Source organism: Boleophthalmus pectinirostris, unplaced genomic scaffold (genome assembly GCF_026225935.1).
Source record: "Boleophthalmus pectinirostris isolate CB_2022bp ecotype Guang Dong unplaced genomic scaffold, ASM2622593v1 HiC_scaffold_1, whole genome shotgun sequence".
Classification (NCBI taxonomy): Eukaryota; Metazoa; Chordata; class Actinopteri; order Gobiiformes; family Gobiidae; genus Boleophthalmus; species Boleophthalmus pectinirostris.
Window position 1 is genome coordinate 16,309,292 of NW_026570970.1, and position 21,070 is coordinate 16,330,361.

General features: G+C 42.9%; 1 protein-coding gene across 3 annotated transcripts; it reads right to left on the minus strand.

Annotated features, from left to right (window-relative positions):
* Positions 1-42: 42 nt before the first annotated feature.
* Positions 43-20,128, minus strand: bcl9 (BCL9 transcription coactivator). Of its 3 annotated transcripts, none has more exons than XM_020931868.2 (10): positions 19,989-20,128; positions 18,137-18,306; positions 8,691-9,159; positions 6,763-7,076; positions 6,569-6,676; positions 6,255-6,429; positions 5,604-5,700; positions 3,352-5,533; positions 2,094-2,366; positions 43-1,847 (listed from the first exon to the last, which is right to left on the minus strand). In XM_020931868.2, exons 3-10 carry the CDS (start codon positions 8,972-8,974, stop codon positions 811-813), a joined length of 4,470 nt encoding a protein of 1,489 aa, XP_020787527.1. In that variant the 5' UTR covers positions 8,975-9,159; positions 18,137-18,306; positions 19,989-20,128; the 3' UTR covers positions 43-810. The 3 variants fall into 3 exon arrangements, with proteins under 3 accessions (XP_020787527.1, XP_020787528.1, XP_055008495.1); XM_020931869.2 differs by lacking the exon at positions 19,989-20,128 and adding an exon at positions 19,608-19,880; XM_055152520.1 differs by lacking the exon at positions 19,989-20,128 and adding an exon at positions 19,024-19,207.
* Between the last annotated feature and the right edge of the window lie 942 nt (positions 20,129-21,070).

Sequence of the window (21,070 nt, forward strand, 5' to 3'; positions counted from 1 at the left end):
TCACTGATAAAAATAGAAAAAGAAGACGCTTTCTGCAAACGGTCCATGTTTGTGCTTTTTTAATAATACTATTATCTTAATGAGGTCATAGTTTGGTTTGTTATACACTGGAGTTACAAAGAAAATTAAAATAGACTAAAATTTGAATAGCCCACCAATGGTAAACAGTACAGTATTTTAGGGGGCGTTCCTCCCCCAATGAAAGTTGGGAAGGAGGATTTGAGAGGTCACTGATAGATGCCTATACATACACATACACACAAACACACAGTCTGTGAAACATTCACCCGCCCATCCGCACACGGATACACTGTACAGAAACAGTCAAAACAATGGAGCCAGAGACAAGATGGAGTTCCACTAATTTCTTCACGAAGCACAAATTCTTATTCCTTTCTCTTGTTCCATACCACTTTCTGGACAAATCTGTTTTTTATATGCAAAAGTAGACATATACTGTAGCATCTCCACACTGACTTTAAGTGTTGATTCCTCTTGAAGTTGGAGTCAACTTTACAGTCAGATAATCAAAAAACACAAGAACAGATTTGCAAAATTGATGCACAACAATCCCTTACATTCTTAAGTTCATGAGCCAATTTCAAATGTTGTGGCAAGGTTCTCCTGTCTGGGCCAGTACAAAGTTACACTGCAATAGTTCCCATATCGGACATAAACGCCATTCTATTCATTTCTGGATAAATCCTCTCATATCATGTGTGAGTCTGTCAGATTTGTCCTAATACCATTGAGTCTTCACTCCATCATTGATTAGTCCGAGAACATTCTAGATACAAAGTTTGTGTTGGATTAGAACATTCCAGGGCCAGGACTAAAGCCCATGTCCATATCGCGAGGCCTCATTTGACCTCCCATCATCATTGTCTGCTGAGGGGGACCACCCATGCCCTGCAGCGACATCATCATGTTGGGTGAGCCGCCTGGACCAGGGTGGGCCATTTGTCTACCCTGCATCATCCCGCCTGGGCCCCCTGGTGACATCATCCGGTGCTGTGGCCCCATCATTCCTTGGCCCATGAATCCCGGCGGCCGCATAGAATTGTGTCCGGGATTTCCCATCGCCATGTCTTGGGGGCCCATTCCTCCACCTGGCCCCCCTGGCATCCCACCCATTCCTTGCATGGACATCCCCATCCTCAGAGGACCATCACCCATCATGCCCTGCATAGGGAAGCCTGACGGGTGCGGCGGTTTGCCCCCCGGATTGTCTCCCCCTCCTCTCGGAAAATAAGACAAAGTCTGGCTGGGCTTTTCAGAAGGGATTATCCTGGACAGATCAAATTCAGGAATACCGGACGCTCCTGGGCGCATGACTTCATGAAGGTCTGCGTCGCTAAATCCACCTGGCATGTTGTTAAACTCAGGTCCTCCAGGTGTGTTTGGTTTGCACATGCCCCCATCAGCCCCTCCCCCATGAGGCATGTTCCCCATTCGTCCACCCATAGGTCCTCCATCGCCTTGGAAACCCATGGGATGGCCGGGGAAGCCTTGTGGACCAGGGCCGTTGTGTGGGGAGAAAGGTCCCTGCTGGGAAGGAGACTGCGTTAGAGGATATCCCGGGTTCCGGTGCGGGTAGCCCATGCGTTGTGGCATCATTTGGGGATTTGCCATGCCAGGATCCTGGGGGTTTTGAGGCATCATCATTCCATGAGGCATCATGCCTGGACCCATGTTGGGGGCATTCGGAGAGGGCATCTGTGGAGGGAGTCCATGGGACAGAGGTTGGGACCCCATAGGATTCATTCCCAGAGGACTAAGAGCTGGCATGGGTCCCGAGCTACCAGGTCCCATCATCCGCGGGTTGCCTTGGTGATTCATTGACATACCTGAGAATATACAGAACAAAAAGATCAACATCTTGACATAATACATGTAGAAACTAATACACAAACCAGATAATATACTGTGGGTGTAAATAGTCACTTAGCATGAGTCACACTCAGAAAATAAGCTTTTAATAACGAGTAAAACAGCTGAAAGAATTCAAACTGATTGAAATTAAGTCCAATTAATCAATGATACAAAGATTAAAAATCATCATGTGATTGCTGCTTTTGGTGAGTAGATATTACCGTTATTGTTCCCAGAAGGCAAGTTGGGAGATCGGGCAGGCGGCGAGTCATCGTCAGAACTGGCCACAGTTTTAATGGCGTCGTGGTAGAGTGGGGTGGAGCTGGGCATGGCAAACTTGGACATGCGTGACATCATGATTGAGAGGGGGTTTTGAGATAGCGTGGGCTCCGGGGGTATTGTGTAGGGGCTGCCAGACGGGACACTGCCTGGGAGAGACATGGGTCCAGATGGAGCTCCTGATGAAGGAGGGGCTGAGGGAGGACCGTTACCACCTGTGAAGGACAAAACAAATATACTCATCAGATCGGTTTTTAGGATTTTTTTTTATCTAAACTTTTATAACAACTGATGTCAAGTTCCAGTTATAAATATCAATCTCCTAAGCTTTTACATAATTTTGTTTCACTAAATTCACAGTAGTAAGCAGTAATGACATATTAAATCTAGTACAACTGTTACCTTTGCCTCCTGAAACATAGTGTTTCAATGCAACAGGTTTTTAAGTAGTAGATTAGGGTGATTTATTAATATGAATATTCAAAAACTCAAATGACTGAATAAATTCTCAATGCCATTATTGATGATTTAGTGCTGTGATTGGTGACAGCACCAAACAACGTTAAAGTTATTAAATAAATCATCATAATTCCCAACTATATTAGAAACGTTCAAATGGAAAATGTCATTACTGATAAGTGTTGGGAGTTTGGTGTCAAGACACAGATGGAAATGATCATAATTCAGTAGCATAGTGTAAACAGCATTGTTCCACTAGCCCTGTAATTTAATATTCTGATATTGAAAAAAATGTTTTTTGTATGAGATGTGTATAAGATTTGTGTATGTTTATAAAATTCACTTTGTGGCAGCACATTTGATTAAATCAACTAAGTACAGGAGAGTCACCTGCAAGTCAGTGACCAAAAGCAAAAGAGCCAACCGAGTACAGCCCCAAATCTGCAGATTTTTTATACAGATTTGTGCTCTGTGCTCAAAGGCCACAAGAGGGAGCTACTGTACCATTAGCCATCTCCAATGATTGCGTGTAATACATGTTTGGTAACTACTCTGACAATGCTATCTGTTTGTGTTGTTTACATGGCTTCTGCACATTTTCAGATGTTAAATTGTTTTTGAATTTAGGAATTTGAAGTATAAACTTTTCTATAACTCAAATAACAAATGAGAAAGAAATCTACCCTTCATATAGTTTAATTTATATGATATTGATATTTCAAAATGAATAATGAATAATACCTTGCTCCATGTTGCCCATCATGTTTGGTGAGGTAATACTGAGCGGAGGCTTGCCACCCTGAGGTGGCACCCCAGGACTCTGCATGGGCGGCTTTGGTGAAGAGGCCCATCCTGGAGATGGGTTTGGAAGAGACGGAGACCTCATATGAACAGGAGAGGCACCTGCTGAGCCCATCATGGAGTGGGGGGACTTCATGGGTGCTGATGTTGGTGGTGCTGGAGGGGCAGGTGGGCCTGTCGGACCAGTCAACATGCCTGCCAGCTGGGACGGTGTCTGGGGGGATTTCAGGTTTCCAGAGGGGGAGCCCATCATAGGTGACTGGACCTGTCTCAGAGGAGGGGACTTGAGTGGGTTGACGCTGGGGGAGTTGCCTCCTCCAGCCTGGACGTTGAGGTCAGCGGGTTTACGGCCCCTTTGTCCTTGTGCAGGCCCAGGCCCAGAGGGGAGGTGGTTCATGCGTCCGTTACCCCCTGTTGGTGTAGCTCTGTGCTCTGGGCCAAAGCTCTGGTCTCCATGTGGACCCCTCATTCCTCCTGGCCCACCGGGGAAGGGCCGCCCAGGTCCCATAGGAAAGTCTCCTGGCTGCCCCTGCTCTGGGAAGGGTGGCCCTTGCATAGGCCTGCCCTGTGGACCCATGTTGTCCATGGGTGGCCCTCCGCCTGCTCTCAGTCTCATGATTTCATCTGGACTCATGTTCATTGGAGGCTCTCTCAGCTTTGAAGGGTGCATATGTGGGCCAGGGCCAGGCCCAGGCCCCATGCCAAAGTCAGGCCCCATATCTCTGCCTCCCATTCCCTGAAGCCTCGATGAGGGGCTCATAGGACTCTCTCCGGGCATGCGGGGAAACATACCCATCCCATTTCCTGGCTCCATTCCCCCCCTTTGGTGACCCATCATTCTCTGCATGTCCATCATCATGCCTGGTGGAAGCCCTTTTTCTCCTCCCATTCCTTGGTGGAACATTGCTTCTTGGACAGACTGAGGATTTGGGAATCGCTCTCCTCGACCACCTGGACCAGCAAACATACCCCCAGGTCCACCTGGAAACGCACGTCCATCTCCCATTCGTGAAGGCATGTCATCAGGCCACCCCATGCCAGGTCTTGGTGGACCCTCCATTTCAGGATTTATCATACCAGAGAATCCAGGCATTCTCTGCATATGAGAATGTGGGGGCATGCCCCTCGGACCAGGGCCCATGGTCATACGCTCCTGATAGTGGTCTGGGGGTCCTCCAGGTCCTCCCCACATCTCTCCTGGACCCATTTGGTAGGGGGGCGGGGGGCCTCGCATCATGCCCCGTGGACCATGTGGATGCATCATCATGTCAGGCATGGGCCGATGCTGCATCTCCTGTTTTTTCCTCTTCTCTTCGTAAAACTCCTGCTGCAGTTTCAACCAAGCCACCTGCTCTGGAGTCATCTGCTCCCCATCTCCACAGCCCCCCGGCCCACCCATGTGTGGGCCCATTTCGTCCTGTGGGAATGGTGGCATTTCCCTCGGACCATGAGGAGGACCAAAGGGTGGCCCTTGTGGACGTGGGCCTCCAGGACCAGGTGGTCCTAAACTCTGTGACTGAGCCATCATGGCCTGTAGGGGGCCCTGCTCAGACCTACGGGGGCCACCATCAGGACCTCCATCATGGGGTCCACCGTGGCCCTGTGGAGGCCCAGGTGGTGGAGCGTCACGATCGTCAGGGAAAAGCATACGCTGAATGTCTCTTAAAGTCTGTAGTGAGCGCTGCCGGTGCTCCAGCTGCTCCTGGGACAGCCCCTCTGTGTTGGCCTCCATGTTGAGCAGCTCCTGGGCCAGCTGCTGTTGTTGCTGCTGCTGCTGTTGCTGTGGGGTCAGCCCTGGCCCTCCAGACCCTCCACCAGGACCTTCTGCTGATGCGGGGTTGAGACCTGCCTCCGTTTGGGAGCCTGGAGCCTGGTCCACTGCTGTTGTATTGTTACTCGGGCTGCTGCCGGGAAGATTTTTGGATTCTAAGCCGGAAGAAGATGACCCTTCTTGTGGAAGAACACCCGTTTGGCTTCCTTGGTTTGCAGCCTGAGATGCACTTCCCTCTGCCATGCCAGGTAAGGACGGCTTAGACCCAGCCTGGAGACTTTGATCCTGGGCATGAGCAGACGGTTGTTGGGGAGGCTTTGAGTCATTCCGAAGGTTGTTTGCTGCATTGTTCTTTAAAGAAACAAAATGAGAATGAGTGTGATGTAAAACAGTATATCAAGATAAAAGGTTTGGTGCTTACTAAAAGGAGATGAGCCTTGTCCTTGCTATTGGAGATGTTTTTCATGTGGAAGGCAATGATGTTTTCTGTATGGCCAGTCAGCACTGCATCAGCCGCCCTGAGGACATGGAAATGTATACATACACAGTTAGAAAAATAACACGTGTGACAATTAAAACACTCAGGGTCATGGCGGTTTGTCATGGTTAACCAGCTGCTAACTGCTGCACACAAACACCTTCTACAGAACATGTTTGATCTAACTCCCAGCTGTGTTCATCTGAGCCAAAAGCCAAGTCCTACTGAGAGACACACATGTTTAGAAATACTGGGTTTAGGCTATGAGGGTGGAAGTGAGCGAGCATCCTAACAGCATTCACATAAACAGCTGCAAACAAACATCAAAGACAACAACCACTGCTGATGACAGGGACACAGATATACACTTCAGGCAATTGACATTGTTAGTTATTCCATTTAAATTTGAACCGCGATTTAGCAAAAGGATTCACTGTGGGTGTTTGTACAAACGTCCCACATTTATGTGGATTTAAATAGTTTTAAAAACATTCAACAGGGCAACTCTCATCAAATACAGTGCAATCTTCACATCACCATGAGTGTATTGTGTGTGCCAAGCAAAATTTAAAAGCACTTTCTCTGGCATCTTACTTGTTAGCCATCTCTGTAGTGAAGACATATACAAGTTTTGAGCCTGGTTTCTGGCCACTGGCAGGTTCTGTTGTTGAGCCTTGACCCAGAGCATTGTGGGAAGGTGTAGAGGAGCGACTGAGTCCAGTACTGGAGGTAGAATGGGTGTCTTGGGGCTTCACATCACTGTTACAGTCTAAGCAGACACAAGGAAAACTTAAGGATTTGTTTGTTAGGAATATTGCCCTTATAAAGAGATGCCATTATTAGTCAAGCAAATCAGTCACAGGTCTATTTCACATGATTAGATGTTGGCCTTTTTTAATCACACTTACTGAAGAATCCTTTGTCATCTTCATCGCTCTCTCCCCCAGAGCACCAGTCAGCCCCACTATAAGGCTGCCTCCTCTCTGCCACACACATGCGCTTTACCCTGCTGCTTTCTGGAGACACACAGACCCACAAACAAATAAATACACTAATAGCACAATAATGTAGTAAAGGGTGATGAGGTCAGACTGTATGGCACCTTTCTCCTCACTGGTGGGAGTGCCACTCTCTGGCTGGTCAAAGGACTCCACAGAGGTGCTCCTCTCCCTTTTCACTTTCACCTTGGAGCTGGGGCCAGATGTCAAGCTCTGGCCATTTTTTAGTCCCATGCTCCCTGTCACACCCGCAGCCCCTTTAGAACCCAAAGTCTTGGGGTCACAAGGTGAGGGCTGTGATTGGCTGCCAGTGCTTCCAGGCTTGCCCTGGTTGGGCATTTTAGAGTCCATTTGGACGGCAGTGGAAGGGGACATGACAGGAGGGGATCGGACCATGACCTCCGTCTTAGGTTTAGGGCTGCAGGACACAAAGAAACAAAAAGACACTAAATTACATGACAAAGGAACTACATTATATGTTGAGATTAAAGACTAAAAGCAAAAATGGATATTATTAGGGCCCCACCAAAATTTTGGCGAGTCAGTAGCAGCCAAAACAAATGGATATGTTATGTTGAATACATGTTCTAACACAAATATGTATATTAACATTCAGTAGTTTAAATTGTCCTGTCTTATTAAAGTACTGCATTGCCTGTGATGTGTCATTTATGCCTGATACACAGAGTATCAGCATTTTCAAACCCTATATTATCAATATCAGCTTCCAGAAACTAATCGGTTAGCACTTACTTTTCATAGAGCCAGCAAATATATGCCTCTAATAAGAGCCAATTTAGCAATAAATACTAAATATAGTATAATATAATATATATAATATAACTATGAATATGAGATAATATCAACTGAAACACTGTGCTGTTTTCACCATACAGTAGACTCAGGCCATAGTCATCTAGGCATAGCTGCAACCAGAACAGTTCAACAGTCCAACTGGCAGGGTGCACTATCACCACACCCTGACCTCCTTTCTCTATGTCTCCTTCCCTCTCTTGTACATCAGAACATTTCACAAATACAACATCTTGTTTTGAAGGCTAGCTATGTCTTAGTGTAATTCTATGCATCACAAGGCAGACACATAATCATCTGAAAATCATGGCAAAGGTAGAACTCTGGCAACAGAGAATCTTTTCCATAGGCTCCAGAGCCGTGAGTCAGCAGGGAAAACATCCCAGCTCAGCGGACTCCCTGAACCCAGAGCCACTTGGGATCACACACCAGGAAGTCCCTACTAAATTAGATGATAGACAGTTTTGTTTTGGGGCTACTAAATGCATTCCAAAGGCTGAAAGAGTTCAACATACTACTGTGTCTCTGCATTTACTGTAAGACACCAAAATGTGGCTGTAACTGTACTTCATAGATTCCTATATACATAATAATTGTGTAAAAACATATTTTCTAACCCAATTAAAGTAATAAGAAATAAAGAGATAATTTTCCACACAGACTTCATGAATTATTTCAGTGCCATTGCTTCCAATACAAGCATTACATGCAGTGCACAGGGCATCAGGATCTCTGAGGAGAATCAGCTTGACCATGCAGTGCTGTAGCTGAATATAGCTATTTTAACAGGGAACGTACAGTAGACCTACAATGCGTTCTTTATTATTTCTAAATTAGTTTAGGATGGGAGTCTGTGTTTCTGCACTATTTGGAGGAGCTGACAGCCTTTGGTTGGTCAAAATCGGCCTCATATTCAGTTAGAAAAAGAGAAAAAGGTTACGCAAACTGTGCTGCTGAGCTGAACCATGGCACTGGCAGTGGAACTGAATTATTTTTCCAACCTATTTTCTACCTCTCTAATATTGCTAAAAGTTGCTCAGTAGTGAATTTGAACTGTACAATAATTGTTGCAATATTCATGACAGAAACAAAAGGACGTTTTATTTTGCACTGAAGAACAAGGGTTCGATAGATATGCTTTAGATTTCCTCCAGTCTGGTTGTCAGGAGCAGTGATAAATAAACACAGGGCTGAAATGGCCTATATGACCTGCTCTCACCTTTGTGTGTTGGTGGACGGGGAGTTCTTGAGCCGATTGGAGTGCATTGATGGGGCTCCCAGGACCACAGAACAGGGCGGAGTAATGAGCTGGTGAGGGCTGCCGCTGTGTGCTGTGAGAGGTGCTTTGGCCCGTGCGTTTCTAGAGCCCTGAACAGGATTTCCCAGATTGGAGAGGTTTCGGTCTTTGGCGTCTTCGCGGTCTTTCTTTCCTCGTTCCTTCTTGTTGAAATGAGTTGCTGCTGATCCTGCCGCCGCTGGTCTCTCCTCTTGGACCTCCAACATTCTCCCTCTCTCCTTGTCTGTGTGTGTGTGTGCGTATGTGCGCGTGTGTGGTGAATGTAGTGTGTGTTGTGTGTGTATGTGTCTGTATGAGCTGTGTGTTCAAACTACAATACTGCTGGAGTCTTCTCTTGTTCTGGGTGTTTATGAAACTCCCCCAAGGGGGCTTTCAATGGCCCTCGGGCACACTGTGGAGAGAGGAAAAGAACAGTCAGTAAAATGAGGCACAATCGGACACAACTCCACCCTGAGTCAGTCAGACAATCTGTGCAAGCTTAAGGACAGCTGTTTAAACTAACCCCAGAGCCAGCACAGTAGCTATAGTCAACTTTTACGTTACACTAGTTAAAAGTAAAGCTGCTCATGAACCCGGGAAGAATAAACATAAAAATATATTTAAAGAACAAACATTGGGAAAAAAAACTAAAGAACATTGTATAGTGAAGTTTGGTACTAAGACTTATAGTTGCATACATTTGTAGTAGATTCAAACTAGTTACTGACTAAAAGATGGAGGCTTTATGTGTAAAAACCAATCAAGAGGATAAAGGTTAATTTAGAGAAAATAAAATACTTGTACTACACAGGCATGTCTTTAATGTTCCACAGTGGGTAGGCCATTAAATATTAGAAGTAAAGGCCTAGTTAGTGAACAATGAATCTGTGACTTTCCTTTACCAAAATGATGAGAACTGAACGAGAATGTTGTTTAAAAGAGCAACCCAGTCAGTTAAAATTACACTCTCATCCAGAAAATATTTAGGATCTCTTCCAAAAACTCCAAATTCTAACAGGCTCTGGAGCGCCCCCCCCGGCGGAGAAGGGGGAGGGCTGTGTGTCAGAGAGACCCAGACAGACATACTGTGAGTCCTGCTACTGCTGCTTCTCTGGTGTCTACAGAAATGTGATTTACAGCTTCTACTTTATGTCCGCAGTTGTGTTTCACCATTACAAATGAGTGGAGCAAACAAAGGGGCCTTGTGTTTCTAAACCTATGCTTTACTACAAACAGAAAACTAATATGTGCGCCATTGTATAAGGGGCCCTTATTAGACTGTTTTCTGATCTCTGCTATAATGTTGTATCCTCATTACAAACATATCTGCAGTCGTGTTTTCTTTCATTCACACATGTTTAACACACAAGCCCTGCATATTTAGGCTGAATTCTTCTCTCTAACTGAAAACACTTTGTTCCCCCTTGTGATGTCATGTGATAACACAGGAAGTGCTCCACTGTGTTTTTAAGCTCCATAGACCTTCACTAGAATCATTTGGGTGATTTCAGCTCTTCTGAACTAAAGGTAAAAGGTGGCTGTTAGCTTGAAAACTATCACTACAAGTACAGCTATGTGACATCACGAGGTGGAACAGAGCATTTTAAGCTTTAGATGGTGTAGAGAAATAAATAATAAAAACGTTCTCAAGCATGTGCGAATGAAAAATTCATTTTGTTTAATAAATACAGGACCCTTAAAATACTCTACTATACTGTATAATTAACTACTGTACAAATGGCACCTAACAAGTTAAGAGACTAGTCTGACTGCTTGTTTGCCTGGCAGGCAATTTTTTATACAGAGGGATATCAGTCTGGTCACCACTCCCTCCCTCACACCTTAAACCAGGCCCAAAGACGACGTGTGGACCTGTCACAATAATTACTATACTGACTCATCGTTCAATATATGAAAAACTAAACAATATTTTTTGAGCCAATATTTTTTTAACTACTGTTAAATCTTGGGTTATTTTTTGGCAATGTAAGATTTGAGCAGTAAAAGGTTCAATTAATAACTTCTATGATTCATTACAGATGCAAACTAAATACTTAAGTATTTCATTCTCCTCATGCAGCTCATGAGTTTTTAACAATATGGTAGATTTAGAATAGCTTTTATGGTTTAAATTTGCTCAGTGTCCATGGACTAAAACCAATATTATCGTCTAAATTTTCTTCAGCAATATATCACACTTCAGAATTTGTTATCGTGATAATCCTACGATGGTGCAATGAGGTTTCTTTATTTCAGTGACATGTGAAACAATCACATTTCTCTCACCTCAGATTAAAAGAGTTTAGTGCTTCACTCATTGACTCTGCAGAAATCCTCAATGTTTTTCAGTACCCTTTAATACTTTTATGCAGCAATATTTGTTTAGATATGGACAGACTATGTATTTCCCTAATTCGCTAATCCAAATGTCAATCACACCCATCAGACCTTTGAGGGATGCACCAGCGACCAGACTCCTATCTTTGTAAAATACGGTTTGTATTCTGGATACCAGGCAAGCTGCTTTCACATGCTACACAGACAAAATGCAGTTAATTGTAATATAACTAGTTTCACATTTCTGGTATGTGTCTGCTGCTGTTAGCTTTCTTAACCTTTCTATTGACTGTTAAATTAGGAAAAGATTGTATTCAAAATTAGACGCAACACTATAATAAAGTTTTTGGTTTTGCTACAGTATAATTGGGACCCCTAAAGCAAAGGTGTTCATTTAAAGCATCTATTAAACCATAACCAAAAGTACAAATACATTCATAATGAGAATATGCGCTCACAGCTCACAAACAGGGACCTGTCACTCACTATAGACTGCAAGCTAATGAGTGTAACAGAAAACTTGTTGACAAGACGTTTTAAAGAAAAGTCAAATACACAGAAATCAGATTTCTGTCTCTCCCACCATCTCCAGCGGATCATAATACCAGAGCATCTCTGCCGTAGATGAGTTAATGGGCAAACAGAATAATGAGGCTCTAAATATGAGCATTTTTTTTTTTGCCTCTGATATAAATATGAAAATAAAATAAAATGGTTCAATCACATTAGTATAGGGCTTATACCAATACCAGTGGCACTAAAGAGAGGATGTTTATGTAAGAGTGGTACGTGATCAGAGCAGATCCTGTCACAGAGAGGACGGGCTTAAGGTGTGAATGAAGAGGACCCAGACCCTGACCCGCTGCAAACCAGTGGAGTCAGTGCCTGAATGTGAAGACTGCTACAGCAGTGCAGTATCAAAAAGCACAGACACACACATTCTCATTGGCTCATCTCAGCCCTGCTGTTGGCTGTAAAGACCCTGCTGATGTTTCAGCCTTATTTATGCAAATCCCATTTTGCAGTTCAGTCACAATGGAGCGCTCTCTGCGTCTGCTCAACTTCCATCTCAAGAAAACCTTCAGCCCATTATTTGTTTAGGGCTGTATTAGAGACAATATCTCAGTCTCTCACCATCCAAAAAAACTGTCTGAAGCAGTAGCAGTGCATTAGCTCACATACCACAACAGCAATAGCAAAACATGGGAGGTACAAGTACTGCTCAGCAACTGATGGATCAAAAAGACCAATGCTTTTTGCAAGAAATGTGGAAAGTATTTAAGTTTAAATGTTTCTTGTCCTCATTTTTCCATGGATAAAAATGTGTTTTTGGCCACTGAAGGCATAAATAGACATGGTTTTAGTCTAGTGTTGTGGTGATAGATGGTGGAGGTGACCAGCACTGGGTGCAGCATGAGCCTCTCGCTCACCTGTGGAGGAGTCTCTTGTACGGGTTCAGTTCTTGCCACACCCTGAGCCACAGACGCCGCTCTCACAGTCAGAGCTCAGAATGTGAGGAATGCAAAGTGGCACTAAACATAGAGCTGTGACGCCACCAAAGCAACATCTGACATAATAAACTTATCGTGACAAGAACAAGTGCTCACACAAGGAAGACCAGGCTTTTATTATTAATACCACAAAGATGTACAAATATTTATAAAGAACTGAAAAACTTCTCTGTATTCTACACAGATCCTGAAGTAGACCGACTACATCTCTTTGTCCTCCACTGACATTCAGCTTAATTGTCTGAAGTCCACAGGCAGGCTACATGGTAACAACAGGTTTCAAAATAAAGCCATCTGGACCTGGACCTCACAGCCATGACCATTTTCATGACAGACTTTTGCTGAATCAATGGGCAAAATGTCTTTCCAAATGATGCCGGGATAATGAAGTCCACATGTCTTACTCTGCTTATTCTGGGTTGTAGTTTAAGTCCTTCCTACAGGTTTGTGTGTCATGTAATGTCCTGCATTTGAGGGTTTAAGTATTCTTAAAAACCAAACACAGCCCGTGGCTCTGTGCTTGTACTTCTGCTTCCTTTAAAAATATTGACTCATGGTCATACATCTAGAGTTAATGTTGTGTAGCTGGTGAATTTTCAAGATGAAAAAATATGTAAATAAAAATCCACTTCTTGCTATGGCTAACTGCCACTATGAAGCAGTTGGGACAGCAGCAGAAAAACAGATCCGGAGATTTGGATAGGAAGACAACCGACTTATATGTATGTATAGTTTGAGTATGAGATTGTTTTCCATTTCAATAAGTGGTCATTAATTATCAAGTTATTCATTAAAGTTAACACTTCACTGCGATTGGTCAAATCCAACTTTCATGGATCAAGACTGGCCAATCAGAGTTTGTTGGTGTCCATGTTTGAGGATAGAGCTGAATTACACATAACAGCTCTATTCTGCACATCACAATATAATGATGGCTCCAGACTGACAGATGGCCATATCAGCCCAATAGAGGTACTGGCATTGGTCGTCAGGTCTGATTCTAAATTATTGACTGGACTGAACCAGTTCAGCAAATCAAGAGTCATTTCACCACATCATGTTGAGGCCTAATGTCTTGTTGCAGATAAAGCTAAATTCATATTTGGGTGAGTTATACATGTTGGCATTTGTTGGTAAGGGGTATCGGTACATTTTCTAGTGGGCAAACCCTGATGCCCTGCCTTCCCCTAGGAGGCAGCATGTGTAATGTCATATTTGTCTGATCAGATGGTAGTGACAGAAGCCTCTGTGTGTCCATCACAATGATGGAAGTGGCAATGAAAACAGGAGCAAAGCAGCGAGTGTGATGCTCCACATTTAGTGTGCGGAGGGGGAGCGTGGGTGTCTGTCTCTCAGACACACATAAAGAGCTGACTCACTTGTGACACATCTGCTGGCGTCGCCCGGGCGTTCTGCCATGTGTGGTGCCAGCTCCAGCAGCAGGACGGGCACTCAGCACTTCAGCCCGCTCTGATCTGAGTCTCACACACTTCACCCTGCTCCTGCCTCTGTCCATCTGTCCTCTCCACTGGCTCACACACCCTTTCTCTACCTCTTTCACATGCACACACCAGGAAACCACAAATACCATTTTGTTAAAACACTGGCTTTAATAATAAAGTGCCTATGTGCTCAACAATAAATGAAAAAGACACGATAGACATGTGTCCTGTTAAGACAGAGAGATGCAGCGGAAACACACGTTTGGGTCCATGGTGGACATGAGTCTGGAGCTTACAGACAGTGAGCTGCCCTGTGCCGCAGACCCTACTCTTGACTGTGCTCTTTGGTCCGTGACTCCCTCCCTCCATCGCTACAGTCGCTCCCACACTCAGCCCACATTCCTCCCTCGCTCATGCTGGGAGGACGTCTCCCTGTAACCACAAGCATTGTGGGAAATCCCAACGGTTGGGCCCTTCCAATCTATACAGACCACTGAGGACTTCCTTGTGCCCTACTAAAGCATTTCATACATACAGTCGACATTCATGATAACAACTATTGGAGAAATGACCATAGCCAAATCTTATTTCATCCACCTAAACCATAAGAGAGCCGGGTTTTGTTGGAGCCAGATTATGTCCCTAAGTTACCCGAGGCTGCCCTAGTAGTGGTGTGTCATTACCATGGAATTTTAAACACAATGACTAAGGCTAAGACCTGCTCAATTAACTATAGAGCCACATAGCATAATATACACACACACATTCATATACACACACGCACACACATACACACACACACTACACTGACTGACACAAGGCTCCTCGTCGATTCCACTGCATAAAGTAACTGCTCTTTCACAATTGTGACAATAAATATAATTCCACTATGGACAGCCTCTAGTTAGCCTTGCTATTACAGATATAATATTCACTCTGTATTTAATCAAATTATAAATCAAAGGTTGAAGATCTCAACAATCCGCTTTGGGCTTGTGTTAATCAAATCCAGTGGCAGTAAAAGCAGTTCAGATTTTGGAGGATTAAATAAAACTTATGTTAAAAGGCTATGTTTATTCACTTTAATTAAATAAGATTTTATTATTTTTAAATGTGCAAGATAAATTAGAATGAATTAATTGTTCATATCACCCAGCGACATATGTTAATAGTTTTTAGCTAAGAGAGCACTTACTAGTGGTAGCATTGTTCAGTGTGTATGTTCAATATAATGCTTTACAGCTGGTACAAAAGTATAGTAAACAACGGTCATATTTGACAGAGCTGCTCTGTGTCTCATAAAGTCCAGCACATCCTTTTTACAACTTTTATCTCATTTACACCAAGTGGAGTCAAGGCTTCCTTAATAAAGATTCGATACAGCTGATGAATGTTTATCACTCAAACGTAAAATTAGAAAACTGATTTCAAATTAAAATTGGGGCCTGTAAAATACATTGCATGTTCTATGGTAAATTAGGTAGGTGAAAAATCTGTTAAACTGTTAAGTGTGTGGACAAGAGCCCTGTGGTACAACCTTGGAGCAGCTGACCAAACGGAAGTCTAATCATTTCAGCGCATCCTCACTTTCAAAGTAGATATGTTTATTTAAACTATTCTGAATTTACCCCATTAAACAGAAGATAAACAGTGGCATAAACCAAAACATGGCTCTTCATGTTATCCTGATGCCTTCAACATTTACAGTAGGGGTGACAGCAGGTCAGACCAGCCCACAGGTTACACGGAAAAGCTTTAAAAGGAGGATCCACCACCTGCTTGTTATTCCTTTGCCTTTAATGTTCCATATCAACAAATAATCCTTCATAGAGACAAGAAAAACTCTATCTGGCCAGATTACAGGTCAGATCTGTGAAAAGGCAAGACTGTTCACAGGAAGGCTACATGTGTTTTAAGGTATTTTTAGCAATAAGCCCATCTTTACGAAGAGCCTTTAAAAAGTGCACCAAGACCAGCATGTGTGCCACATCTGCCAATCAGTGCTGGCAAACTCAAAAACAGATTGCACATCATTTGTGAGCCAGAACCTGTACCAGCAACAACTCCTGCTCATTTAATGTACCATGTGAACAATAGAAAAGACATACAACTTTCATATCAACTGGTACATACAAGGCTGTTACGATAACAAATCTTGAAATGTCAAATATTGCTGAAGTAAACTATAAAAGATAATAGTGAAACAAACACAATAACCCAAGAACAGATTTAAACCACAAAAAATATTCAAATGTGCAATATTGTCAAAAAAACTAATAAATAGCAGAATGAAACACTTTAGCATTTAGTGTTCATCTGTAATGAGTCATAAAAGTTATTCAAACTTTTGCAGCTTAAATCTTATCAAAAGCCAAATATTAACCACAAATTTCCCAGTAGAGGAAAGAAAATGTATACGTGATAAATACTAACCCCCAAAAATATCGTTCCAGCTTTCATATATAATCGATATAGTAATTATCGTGAAAGGCTTATGTACATAGTCCTATGCATCTTGTGTTCAAATAGCGTCCATAAAATATAAACAATAAAGAAATGATTTAACAACCATCTCAAATCATTCAATAGACTGCATGTAATTCACTAAATGGAACATCAACGCTAAATAAGTACATGAACACACGTATTAAATATGCAACCTTTTCCCTTGCTCCTCGGGGAATACTACATAATTACTGTACTATTGTGTCGCTGAAAGTCATTATGCTGCTGAACTTTAATTCCTTAATTAATTGTGACTGAATGTCTTACTCAGAACAGCAGGTACATTAGTATTAAACCCATAAAACTGTGGCCATTTCAAACACTTAGTGAAGAGAATGAAGAAATATCGTTCCTCAAAAATATACGTGCGCCCGGTGCTGATCACAACAAAACCAAAAAAATCGCTCCATGTCATTCATAACAAAAGCAACGCTAGTTTTAATTAGAAAAGCCATGGAGCAAACACACGCATGGAAATACGAGAGGCCAGTCGCTGAAGGAGAAAATAAATCCTTTCTGCTTCGCATCAATATCTACTTCCGCTCATCCTTCTCCCTGCTGTGGTTTTTGGTTAACACTTGGTTCCTTCGATAGCAGCTAAACCAGATATGTGAATGAGACTGGACATTACACTGAAGTCCAGCAGCCCGGGTCTGGACTCACTCTCACTGCATGTTTTTTGTGGTCAAACTCATCCACAACTCAGGGTTTTTCTAATCACAAAACGGACGCCCATCACTGCAAGCACATGTCAAGATAAATGTCAAAGAGATGCGACCAGAAGATGGATTAGAACAGGGATAACTAAGTGCAGTTTAAATATTACGGGTTTGGACGGGACAGAGAGCAGGCGGCGCTTCACATTTTTAACTAGATTGTGACAATGTCATCAAAAAAATAAAAAATATGGTAAGAATTACGTGTAAAAAATATATGTAGTAGTATTTGGATTACTGTACTGTAGAAAAATCTTCATAACTTATTGGAACTTGTATATTTGACCCGGAAAAGCGTACTAGGACTGTCACAATAACAAATTTTGAAGTACAGTAAATTGCTGAAGAAAATATAGACGATAAATGATACTGAAACTAAATTATAGCACTGACACTTTAAACCTAGTAGAAGTAGGATAATCCACCCAAAAAAATTCTAAAATGTAAACAAAATTTGGTTGAAAACACGAACTGCAATAAATAAACAGCAGAAGGAAACATTTAAGTAATTATTTTGTAGCTAGAATGAGTCATAGAAGTTATTTATTCAACCTTCGACAGTTCAAATATAATCGTAGTACAGAAAAATAACAAAAAATTTCCCACTAGTACAAAGAAAAAGTCCTCCCGATAAACACAGACCTCCAAAAATGATTGTTCCATCTGTCATATATTAAACGATAAGTTGATATAGTCATTATCGTGACAGGCCCGGAGTACACCAATGGATGGAGACCAATATTTGCTGGGAACTCTCTAGTTTTGCTGATATTATTGACAAATACATTCAAAAGCACAATGTCTACTAAAAGTGATGCTGTAAAGAGAGTTGAGTGTGTTAGCAGAGGTACTAGGCAGAGTAGGGTGAGTAGGGTTACCTCAGAAGCCCCCCTGCCCTTTCAGCAGGGCCTCATATGGAGAGGCAGGCCTCAGCTCCCCTGGGCACTGATGTCTGCTCTCCTCTAGACTCCTCCCAGGCAGCCAGCCACGGAGGCTGTGCAGGAACCGGGCCCACTCACGCCACGCTACAGCCACTGCTCATTCACACCTGAAACACACACAGGGATTCATTCAGTACACGAACTTCAGTTAATGAGAGGAGATCTACAGCTGTAAGGCAGGACTAGTTTTCTTGCTTTTATTATGATGTAAACTGGTAAGAACTGGTGTTAGAACAAATCAATGAAAACAACTTATGAGGTTTTTCAAAACAGATGCAAGACAAATTATAATCAGACATTGCCGTGGATTCAATTAAGTATTTTTGCGTAGACTGGAATATTGTTTTAATAGACCTGTGTGCTGATGAGAATACACAGAAAATGGAGTGAAATTGTGCATTTACTAACCAAAAATAAAGAGATAAGTACTGCAAGAAAATGTGCCTGATGTCTATGCAACAGATCCATGTTCAATGCCAGACAGCAGTGTTGCCTAGCAATTGAGGAGATCTGAGTCAAAAGGAGCTATCATAGTCAGCTAATGACCACTGTTAAGAAACCTTAGTACAAAATTAGACCACAGTATCAGATAGATTTGAGACGAAGCATTAGGCTTGTATTGAACGAGGCTTAACTTGACATTTGTTCAAAACATTGGCCATTGAGGACACTCTCTGGAGACATGGGAAAGTAGGATATGCACTTTCAAGTTATAACGAAAAGGTCAAGTTGGTTTTAACACACATTATTTTCAGCTCTCTGATGTAGGCTATGTATGTGATTCTGCCAAGCTAAGACAGCACAATGGCACACGAGTTACTCACGGGCCTACTCGAGAAGTCGTCCTAAAATACACTCAGACACGTTCAAAGCTAAAACTGCGAATAAACGTAAGCAGAGCACTACTACAGAGGCAAGCCTTCCCCCTCAAATCTCAGCGCCTCACTGGACAACTCTTGGCGGACAAAGTAATTCCATGGCGCTTGAAACTCCAGGAACTTTTTTTTTCTTTTTCCTAAAAGAAGTTGTTCCTGTTTCGCCAGAGAACTGGGGGGAAGGGAGGACTTGAGCACTTGCATTCATGGAGCCTCGGCCAGCGCAAACAAAGTCTTCCCCGAAGAGGGAGGCAGTGGACGGCGGCTGGAGCGAGAACAACGACTTCGAGCCTAACCCAAACAAATCCACACATAATTCAACAAATATACAAGGCTTTGGTTTCAATAAAGTCATTTAGACCCTTCTAGCTGGACGTTTACTGGGAAGTTTGGCCGCTTTGGTTAACAATGTAACAATTAAATCGCACCGTAGATGATAGGGCTGGCCGAAACAATCAGTAGACGAGGCCTATAATCTCGTTACGCGTTTATAAATGATATCAAAAACATCTGAAATGGAGAAAATACAATACCAACGGTGTGGTACTCCCGAAGAATGCAGAACATGCGTGCTGCATTGTATCCTTTTTCATTTTCACGAAGCACGGGCGGTCCTCCAGTATAATGGGGTAAAAACCAATATTTCTCCGCGGGTTTTATACCATGCCGAAAACATCGTGAATAATCCGCTTTTGTTGCACGGGAAAAACAGCATTCATGACTAAAATGTGCACGCTGTCTGCCAGGCCAGACACGACGTGGGTTTGTTAGCCAGCCTTCGGGGACAGAGGCAGAGAAGAACGGATACCGGAGTGAGATGTCCCCGGGAGGAGGACCCGCGTGTGCCCGTTGCCAGGAGGCGATCCATGGCTCCTTCACTTTCTGGCCAAATTTGAAAATAAAACGCCACTTACCCGTAATGTTAACTTAATCCTCGTTTTGTTCAAACGACGAAAATACGCCGCGCTCATATCAAATCACAACATTATCACGGTAACATTATGATAGAAATATGTCTCCCCCCTTTCGCCTGCGCTTTCCCGTGGCCCTACTCCATTACATCCCAGTCAAGATTTCCTGTCGTCTCCCCCCTCCGCTGCGCCCAAATGGTTCAGTCCGAATTCTAAGTAGCAATTCTAGGTCAGGTTTGTGCGCGATGTGCGCTGCGCTGCTGAGAATGGAGCTGCCGGACAAGTCCGTCAATGAAGCTCGTAAAGCTCGTACAGGTGATGCGCACTTTACTGGAACTGTACACACTCTATGGGCTGTGTACGCAGGTCTGTGTGTCTGAGCTCACCACTGTCACACATGGTACAATCTATGGAGCTTTGGATAAAATATGTGTCAAAGTTGAGCAACTCCGTTTTTAGTCACATAGGCTAATTAAAGGCCCTGTGTAGGCTACTCATCATTTATATTCAATATTCAACCTTAGGATTTGTGTTTCAATTTAGATCTACAGCTTTAAACAAACCCATAGCCTACGTGTGGAAAACCTAAAACTAATTCAACTATTTCTAAGCATGCCTACTACAGAACAAAACGCCAGTAGAGGGCGCACTAGGGGGTGAAGCAGTGTAAATTATGCTAAAATCATTAACCAAGCTGTTTGGTTCAAAGTTGAGTTGCATTGGTGTAAGTATTTGGAGCAGCAGAATTACCAGAATGAGTTTGAAAGATACAAGGACAGAGGACAAGGAACAGAAAAGCACCTAGTTTCCCATCAAGTGGCATCACAAAGTAGAACCAGGTAATTTGTGAAACAATTGATATTTGAAATAGCTTTCAAATCTAACCTCTACTTCTTATCAAAAAGGATACAAACATGTGGTTATTCAAATGACCATAGGCCTATTTGCCAGTAATATTACTCAAGTAAAGTCTGTTGGATTCCAACTACTTTTAAAAGCACAATTTACTGCAACTTTTGACCAACTTCATATTGGACACTCCCCCTACTGGAGATAATTACAACATCGATAATTGTGAAGTGAAA

What these genes read in the sequence shown, in the direction of transcription:
- bcl9 (XM_020931868.2), bottom strand. Translation starts at nt 8,974, where the DNA reads ATGTTGGAGGTCCAAGAGGAGAGACCAGCGGCGGCAGGATCAGCAGCA. An exon ending in TCCCACCAGTGAGGAGAAAG is followed by an intron (nt 6,677 to 6,762) that starts GTGCCATACAGT and finishes GTGTGTCTCCAG; the next exon opens with AAAGCAGCAGGGTAAAGCGC. An exon ending in AGATGACAAAGGATTCTTCA is followed by an intron (nt 6,430 to 6,568) that starts GTAAGTGTGATT and finishes GTGTCTGCTTAG; the next exon opens with ACTGTAACAGTGATGTGAAG.